The 10,167-nt window shown below is 37.3% G+C and overlaps 1 protein-coding gene across 1 annotated transcript; it reads left to right on the top strand.

The window, feature by feature from the left end:
- The first annotated feature begins 5,277 nt into the window (after positions 1–5,277).
- Positions 5,278–8,610, top strand: LOC113505676. Its single transcript, XM_026888478.1, has one exon. It carries the CDS (start codon positions 6,220–6,222, stop codon positions 6,943–6,945), a length of 726 nt encoding a protein of 241 aa, XP_026744279.1. The 5' UTR covers positions 5,278–6,219; the 3' UTR covers positions 6,946–8,610.
- Positions 8,611–10,167: the final 1,557 nt, after the last annotated feature.

Here is a 10,167-nt window from a genome sequence, read left to right as displayed (position 1 = left end):
AAGAACAAAAGAAAGAGAAGAACATGAAGAACTATTTAAGTTAGTAAAAAGCGCAATTTTTATTTATATTTTTCTGGTCTCATGTGCAATTATTATGATATGCAAGGGCATTCGACAAGCCTTGAGGTGTAATGTTCATAAGGAAAGAAACGGGGTCGATTCGGACACTTTTATCTTAAACCCTATTTTGGGGTCAAATAAAAAAGTGTATCAATAGACCCCTTTTTTACTTAATGGACCTTTTTCTTGAACCTACTCATAACATTGCTCCTTCATATGTCCTCTTCTTAAATTTAATCTTTTATGTAATAAACTGTGATTATGATTGTGATGATAAATAAGAATTTAAAATAATATTAGTACCCGATCTAGTAATAGAAGGGAAATAATTAATAAGGGAAATATTCATATGTAAAAACTTGCAATCAATATGCGTCATTATAATTAATACTTTGTAAGGTAGGTATATTAATATAATTAAGACATTTTGACTTATTGTACTGTTTTAACTGTTATTGTGTTTTTTTATTTTAAACTTGAACCTGTGATTTTATTAGTGTATTTCAAATGATTAATCAAAAACTAATTGTAACGTAGCGTTTATGCAAGACACTGTGATGACTGATGTGATTAAGTATATAAAAAATTAGTGAATAAGTAGGTATAGATAAAAAAAAAACGAAAACGATAAAACTGTGTAATTTAGAAATAACAAAATATAATTAATAAATGTAAGAAACTGTGATTAATATGATGATTAATAAGTGTGCGGTTATGTGTTTCGGTCCTAAGAACAGAGTGAACCACATCAAGAAAAACATTTTAAGCCATATTCAGGTGTCACTGCCGAAACAATAAGAACTTCTTCTTCTTTCTTGCTTGATGTGGCTAAACAGTAATGTGACTTACATAAATTGGCAAAAAAATATGAGTGTTCTAAACTTTTGTTAAATAATGACTGTTTTTTTACATGAATAAAGATGATTATTAATATCGAAATGTCTTTACTTACCGCAATGTCATTGCAAATCGTTCCATTGGTGATACGATTGACGTAGATTTCAATCGTAGATTGTTAGTCCTCAAATAGGGCTCCAGTTTTGAATATAATTCATCATAGACTTGTAATGAAACTTTAAAATATTTGAAAAAAAAACCTTTCATTTTCTCTTAATATACCAAACTTCACCACGAATTCCCCGCACAGTAACCTAGATTCAACGTACGGGCTTACTGGCTGGCGTCCATTTTTGGCAATTCGTCGTCGCCGTCGTCTTGATAAATAATACAACATTAATTTATCCATAATTACTCGACTGTACACCTCCAACGTCAAAATTGTACTGAGAAAACTGCGTTACGCGGATGCACGCGCCCGATGCCCGCGCATAAGCACGCGAACGTGCTCACGTGCGTGCACCAGAAGCGTGGCCCGCGACGTGCTCACGTGCGTACACACGCGTAACGCAGTTTATGCCCAAAGGCGCGGGCCCACCGCGGCGCATGCTGTGCACGGGCACGCGGCGCATTTTAGCTGCGTGTATTAATTTGTTTGACAACGTGGGTCTACGTTTCCACTGGAGTACATGAATATGACCCACGACTATGTATAGCGTGGCACGGCGCACGGAGAGGCTACGCACGTGCCACTGCAATCCACGGACACGGGCGTCACTGCGGGAGGTGTGGGGAGGTGGGACGGGCGGGAAAGCGAGCGACGCCTGCGCCATTTTGCCAATTGCTAGGTTTCGTGGCGCGTGCGTGCATTTGATGACCACGACAGGCGGCTTTATTTTTATTTAGTCAATAATATTTGGTTTAATTATGGAGTTGTTTATTGAAAAAGTAAAGCTACACCCCTGTTTATGGAAAACGAGCGATATATCGTACAGAGACATCGGTAAAAAGGATTTGGCTTGGGACAAGATTGCGAGGGAATGCGAAATGGCGAACGGTGAGTAAATACTTGTTATTTTTTTGTTGCTAATTTAATGTTATAAAAATGTTACTTTTAAATCTACAAACTTAATATTTATTTATTACACACAATGATATTATATAAATAAAAAGAGGTAGATATGGCACTAGCGTGCAAAAATTGTTGCGAACGAATTCTGACAATTGTCGTAATTACTACAAATAGCTATCGCTTTCTGTACCATACGTTCCGTATTATCTATCGCAGTCGTAGTTGAAAATGACTAAACTACATGTAAGTACAGTAGCGTCCAAAAGTCCATAGGCAAACTCACAAAGCAATAGCTTGACGTTTATTTTGACATACGACCTTTTATTGTCGAGAAAGAAAGAACTACTAATTGTATAATAGTTTATAATTTTAACATTGTAATTTAAGTTTAGATGGCGTAGCGGTTAAGCGCGTTTTATTATATATGCATTATATTCGATTTCAATAACCTCTGACAAAACCAGATTACCATGGTCTCGCTTTGTATGATCTTAACGCACATTCAACGGTCAGTTTATACTGGTTTTGTATAGCTTGATGTGTAGCCGTGTGTACTGTTTAAATTGTGCAATAACTGGCATATTAAATCGAGAAGTTTATTCCATTTTAATACTGAAATCGTTACTAATACGTAGCTGAATTGTACATCACTATATTTAAAAAAAAAAAACAGTGGTGCCAACCTTACGAAAAAAAAATTGACACTTTGTAAAAAAAAGTTCCCGCTTTTCGTCTAAATCCATTTTTCTATGGTGGCTATATATATGCCACTATCAACTTGTAACTACCTACATGGTGGCAATATAATGTACACTGCCAGTTAGAGGTAAAGTATTTTTGTCTTTCGTATTCTTTTAGATAATCTACAATGAGCCGGAATAAACCCATATCAGATGATCTTATTGCCCAGGAGTTGGAAGAAATGTTCGGAATTCCAGATGGTATGATTTCTGAAGATGATTTGGAAGAATCGGATTCAGAACAAGGTGCAGAAGAAGATTTGGTAAGGGTACTAACAGGTGATGATGTTCTACTTAGTTCAACGGCAATATCGTCTCCATCCTCATCAACTTGTCAAAGTCCTTCACTCCCCAGACTCCAAAGCGCTTCAAGATCTACACCAGCAGTCCCACATCAAAGTCCTTCAGCTTCAAGACTTCAAAGTGCTTCAAGATCTGCACCACTACCTCCACAACAACAAAGCCCTTCAGTCGCAAGACTCCAGAGTGACGCAGCACCAATAGCATCACCATATCCGCCAGATAGGATTGATGGAGTGAGTGAATTATCGGATTTTTCGTCTTCAGATTCAGATTCGGACATAGATGAGACTGATTGGAAAAAACAAGAATGGACCCAGAATCCAGATCTCAGCTATTTCGATACTCCGCACATTCAGTCTTCAAAACAACTTCCAAACAGAACGAAACCTCTGACCTACTTTGGTTTATTTTTTAGTGATGATGTACTACAGATGATTGTAGACCAAACTAATTTATACGCTTCGCAAGTAGGTAACAGGAATTGGACACCAACCACTGTTGAAGAAATCAAGGCTTTTCTTGGCGTTCTCATTCAAATGGGTATTCATGTTTTGCCGAGTATTGAGGACTATTGGTCAAGTGACCCTGTACTACAAGTGCCAGAAATAGCTGAAACAATGACTCTAAAGAGATTTCAGCACATCATGAAGCATTTGCACCTCAACGATAATTCGCAGATGCCGGCCAGAGATAGTGATGATTATGATAAACTCTACAAGATAAGGCCTCTGCTTGAAAAATTGAATGAGAAGTGCCAAGAAAGTGCTATAACAACAAATTCTCAATCAATAGACGAGTGCATGATCAAATTCAAAGGCCGTAGTAGCCTAAAACAATACATGCCTATGAAGCCGGTGAAGCGTGGCTATAAGGTTTGGGTTAGGGCAGACAGCTCTACAGGTTACGTTTACATGTTTCGTATTTATACTGGAAAGACTGATACGACGGAGACAGGATTGGGAAGCAATGTGATCAAGTCATTGTGTGAGCCTTTGATCAGAGCAAATTATCGTGGTCATTTAGCATTTGATAACTTTTTTTCGAGTACTGATTTGTTACAGTATTTGTTCGATCATGAAATATATTCAACAGCAACGGTAAGAAGTGACAGGCAAGATTTACCTCTTTTAGTAAAGAAGCCGAAACTTACTGGAGACAAGGAGGCAGACAGCAAAACTGCAGAGGCTTCTAAAAGACAAAATGCACGGGTGAAAAAGATGAAGAGGGGTAAATGGAAGTGGAGAGTGAAAAGGAATGTTGCGTTTGCTGTATGGAGAGACACGAAACAAGTAACTGTTTTGAGTACTGCTTTTCACCCAAAACAAAGAAGGACTTGCTCGCGCACCCAAAAAGATGGGACAAAGAAAGCTTATAATTGTCCTCAAATGATACCTGAGTACACGAAGCGGATGGGTGGTGTGGACAGGTTTGATCAGAAAAGGACTCCTTATGCTGTGGGAAGGAAAAGTAAAAAATGGTGGAAGAGAATATTCTACTTTCTTATTGATCTCGCGATCACAAATGCTTATATACTATATAAGAGTAATTCACGAGTACATAACGTAATGACCCAAAAGTATTTCCGGATTGCACTATCAAAAGAACTGATCAATAACCTGTCATTTCGAAAGAGAAGCTTTCATTCAATGCCCAAATACAACATCAAGAAAAGTAAGCAGAGTAATGAGAGACAGAAAACAGTGCACAGTGTTCCAGATGGACTGAGGACTGAACAGTTGGGAGAACATTGGCCAGTGGAAATAGAAACATACAAACGTTGTAGATTATGCAGCACTAAGACAAATAACAAGAGATCAAAAATAATATGTGAAAGATGCGAAGTTCCTTTATGTATAAGTCCCTGTTTTCGACAATTTCATTTTGATTGAGTTGACTGATTGTAATTTTGCAGACTGATAATTTTTAGATTGATTTTGTAACTAAGATGTTATTATTACTAAGACTAATTTTTGATGTTCAAGCTAGTAATGTCCACTGATTATGCAGACTGATAATATTTAGATTGATTTTGTACCTACGATTTTATTATTACTAAGACAATTTTTTCTATTTATTGTTACTAAGACTAATTTTTGATGCCCAAGCTGGTAATGTCCAAGCCAGCAGTGGCAACCATATTGCCACCATGTTTTTTTTATAGTAAATGTTATTTTTTTTTAATTTTTTTTTTGTACTTAATTAAAGCTTAATTTTGGTAAACCATACCCCAAATTTTATTTTCCTGCTACACTTGGATCCTTCTGCTGGTAAAAGGGTTAAGTCAAAAAGTTGGTTCTCAACTGGAGTTGCTGCTATATCTTCATTTGTCACAGAATTGTAGTTGAGACTATGTTCCATTAAATAATTATGTAGCACACAAGTTGCCTTCACTATTTTTATGGCTGTATCTACTTTGCACTCAAAAGGTCGTTTGTAAACTCTCCAACGGACACTCAGAATTCCAAACGCATTTTCGACCACTCGTCTTGCTCGACAAAGACGATAATTATAAATTCTTTTATTTTGTGTAATGTTGTTTTCTCTGGGAAATGGTCTCATCAAATTACATAATAAAGGGAATGCTTCATCCCCGATAAAGACATATGGAACCTCGATGCCACCTTCTACAAGTGCTTCATCAGGCGGAAGATTTAGATTACCAGCAAATAACTTCTGACCAAAGTTGCTTTCTCGTAATATTCCCCCATCACTAAATTTGCCTTTTGATCCAATATCTATCATTATAATTTTTTTTTTACTATCAGTAACCGCTAAAAGCACTATTGAGTGATCTTTAAGATAGTTGAAATAATCTGATCCACAGTTTGGAGGTGCTTTTATTGTGACATGCTTGCCGTCAATAGCTCCAACGCAATGAGGGAAGTCACATGAAGTTTTAAAATTTTCAGCAATATTTCTCCACTTATGTTCATCTTTAATTTCTTCTAAATATAGAGGCGCTAAGCAATCCCATATAGCATCGGCAACTTCATCGATTATCCTTGCTACAGAGGTTTTTCCTACTCTATAACTGTAAGCTATGGTGTGGTATGAATCTCCTGTTGCCATATATCTGTAACATACAATTATTATGTTTTTTTTTTGTTCTAGGTAAGGAAGCTAAATCTCATTGGAAAAAATTAAGAGATAGTCATAGAGAAGCTCTTCGAAGACGTAAGACTTACTACAGGACAGGCAGCACAAAATATGAAACCGTGGAAATATGAGAATTTAATGGAATTTTTACTGCCACACAGAGAAAATAACGAGACTTTTTCAAATTTTTCGAATCCTACACAAGGACACGACACTGAAAACACATCTGATACAATAATTACGGATATTGATATTGTTGGATCACCTCCCCCACCGGCTGAATATTCACTCTCAACAACATCTACAATTCAATCTGGGAAGAAGAACAGCAAGCAACTGGAAATTACTGAGATTATTCAGCGCCGAGAGAAAAATCGAGAGCAAAGACGAGCTGAAAGAGATGAAATAAGAAAGCATATTACTGATGCTAATCGACCACAAGATGCATTATCTCATTTATTTGAAAGTTTCTGTCAAAAGACACGTGATCTACCAAAGTACTTACAACTACGAGTCCAAAGAGAAATTTTTGAAACAATTACTCGTGCTGAAGAAGAAGCATTGTCCTATGACTCAATGAATACTTACTACTCCTCCACACCTTCCAATTCGTCTTCTTATGGCTATAGAAGCGCCACAAATTATCAAACCAGCCCTTTGCTTGATGCCAGCCCCTTGCCTGATTGCAACCCCCTGCCTGATGTGAGACCCGTGCTTGACGCCAGCCCCTTGCCTGGTTGCAGCCCCCTGCCTGGTTGCAGCCCCCTGCCTGATGTGAGACCCGTGTCTGACGCCAACCCCTTGCCTCAACCTCGAGATACATTTCCAGCTGTTTGAATCTCGAACCATTCAAAAATAATTAATAAAAAAAACATACCTAATGGCGATGGCGAGTCTTTCAGCAGAACTTATAGATTCCCGATAATTAGTATTCCTTTTTTCTATTTTACTTTTAATCATTTCATGAATAATCTGGAAGTCTTTTCGTGATAGTCGATAGTAATTTTCAAACTTTTCATCACTTAATGTCATAAATAATGTTTTGTATTCTCCATGTTTATTTCTGAATTTAATATGATTTTCAATCCAGAACCGGTGTTTTCTTTTCTTTTGCAATTCACCCAAGACTAGATCATCAATCTCACTTTCGGATTCATCGTCAGAAGAACTGTCTAGCAAAGTCAGTGTCAATGCCATTCTATCAGTACCTCGATACGATTTATACGAGAAACATGAAATGCGTCCGTTCCACAAGGTGTATGACTGAAAACTGCGCTGCGATAAGCAAGCTGTACATAGTCGTGGGTCATATTCGTGTACTCCAGTGGAAACGTAGACCCACGTTGACAGCGTTGAGCTATGTAACCGCCTATTCGAGCAAGCCACGCATGTATCAATGACGTCAATTCATGCGTAGCCTCTCCGTGGGTTGCAGTGGACACAACCACATACATTTTCTTACAAAGCGAAGCTTAATACACGTGCGTAGCCTCTCCGTGCGCCGCGGTGGGCCCGCGCCTTAACTACAACGACGCATTTGCTATGCTAAAGGCACGTTTTGGTAACAAACGCATTATTGCCAACTCAATATTGAAACGATTGTTTACACAAAAGAAGATAACCTTGCAAACGGCTAGTAACATCAAAGCGATATTGGATACGACGACTGAATGTCTGAACGCACTGACAAACCTAAAACTGTCAACCAGCTCACTGGATCCACTCGCACACTCTCTCATTGTATTTTTAGTCGTTCATAAATTGGATCCAGAGACGCATCGTGAATGGGAAGAAGTTGCGTATGATGCCACTAACGACGAGTTACCTAAATGGGACGCATTGAGCAAGTTTCTACAGTCAAAGTTCCGCACGCTCGAGCTTATTACATCTGCAAGTAAAGAAAAGCCTTCATCTAGAGGAAAAGAATACGCTGTGCACGTGTCTACGTCAAGTACATCAAAACCGAGATGCTGCGTTATGTGTGAAAAGGATCACACGTTATGCCATTGTGAGGAGTTCATAAAACTGAGTCCAGCAGAGAGATGTGAGTACCTAAAACAAAACAAACTATGCTACAATTGTCTGGCCCCAGGACATTCCGCATACAAATGTCGCCTGCGGATGTTCTGCCGAAAATGTCACAAACGTCATCACACGCTCACGCATCAATCAATACCAATGACGTCACTAAATCAACCAGACAACATGAATCAACAAGACAAGTTTGAAACCCATCAAGATTCTGCAAAACCAAATAAAACAGTATGGAGAAATCACGTCTTTTTCTTACCATCGAACTCCTACAAGCAAATCTGAACTTTAAAATCTGATCAGCAGTTGTGGGCAAGCAGAAGGTAACTTAAAACTTTATAAGGTACAATGTGATAAAATACACATCACAGTAAAACAGCAGGCAGTGCTTAATTTTAAATTACTTACAAAAGGTGAAACAATACGGTATGCAGCTCAATGTCTACCGCTAAATTTGCATTTACCTTCAGATTCTTACGTTTTTAGAGCTCTTTTTATAAATACAAAAGATTAAGTAGAAAGCTAAGTAGGTAGGTATATAACATGTTATTATAGCTGTAAAAGTATTGTTTCATACTATTTTTGCAAGGTAGTATTAAAATAAAATTAGATTAAAATATTACTATACACGGTGATATTATAGTCGTCTTACAAAAGCAGCCTAGTTCATGTATCCAATGACTAGAAAACATTCATAATAAAAAAAATGTTATTTATGAGGTTTGGATAAATTTACAATGCAATTTTTATTCAATATTATAACGCAAGGCGTACTTTTCGAAACACTGTTGCCAGCGCGGTCCAAGCCGTAACAATGGAGAGGGGCGCGGGCGGCGGCAAGCGGCCGCGAGCGGCTTCTTTATCACAGTTCATTAGCCCTAGCGCAGAATAGTTATTCTTTCTTATCATTGTAATCTTGATTTTCTCTCTAACATACGTAGGAGGCAGCAGTAGATACTTACAGTGCCGAAAGTCTAGCAGCAACCGTACTATACCCTATTCAACGAGCCATGAGCCAAAAGGTAAACAAACTATAAAAAGGGTTCTTTATATGTCACGATTGATGTACTGAACTTAATTTATAAAAATAACTACAGAAGCATACACAGACAACATAAGAAATTATATTTTAGTACGAAGTCTATAAAACGTTTGTAATCCGTTCAGACTTATTTGAAATCAAATATCATAAATGCCTTAAATTATTTTCTTAATTTTAATTAATTATGAATTAAATAGTTTACACGTAAAAGAACCTAAAAAAAAGACTATTCTCAAACTTGGAACGCATTTTAATACGACTAAATGAAGACCACAGATACTGCGAACATTTTACATCAAAATGTGACGTTTTTTCATCGGTCGGGTCATATCCGCCATCTTTACTATCGAACAACTTGTTGATGTGAGAAATCCCACTGCAGACATTTTCGTTAAATTCATGTTATTTCGTTGTTACTTTTATTGTTTTCATTAGGTTTATTATTTTGTTACGTTTAAAGTTATTTGTTAATTGTTTTGTTTTAGTTATAATGACGTTTTCGTGTAATAACATAAGTGAACCTGAACCTGGGCTAAGCAATGTTTGTACTTTTTCTTAGATTTTTTTTCTTATTTTTTATTATCCTCATAGTTGAGTACCTCCTAACAAAACTTGAGCATTTATTTGAACATGTGAACTATGTAAGATAAACTGAAACATAAATAAAATCATATAGAGATTGTTAAATTAAAATAAAAACTAAAATAAAAGTTTGGGGAACATTGATTTCTTTGTTTACACTTTGGCTCAAGCCCCGATGAATAGGGTATAGGTACAATGACGCGGGTGTAGTTCGAAGTAATACGTTCTCTTCGAGACCAGCTGGGCTGCGAAACTTGTTGTGACCAAGCAGCTGTTGCGTTGCTGCTGAAATTGCTGGCAGTTCTGGCATTTGCGGGTGGATCACTCCTCAGTTGTGTAAAATTTCGAGATGGTTAGGAGCAGAGTACCTATAATCTTTGTGCTTCGCGTAAATTGTCACCACT

Source organism: Trichoplusia ni, chromosome 26, assembly GCF_003590095.1.
Source record: "Trichoplusia ni isolate ovarian cell line Hi5 chromosome 26, tn1, whole genome shotgun sequence".
Taxonomy (NCBI): Eukaryota; Metazoa; Arthropoda; class Insecta; order Lepidoptera; family Noctuidae; genus Trichoplusia; species Trichoplusia ni.
This window is presented reverse-complemented; position numbering and strand designations above follow the sequence as displayed.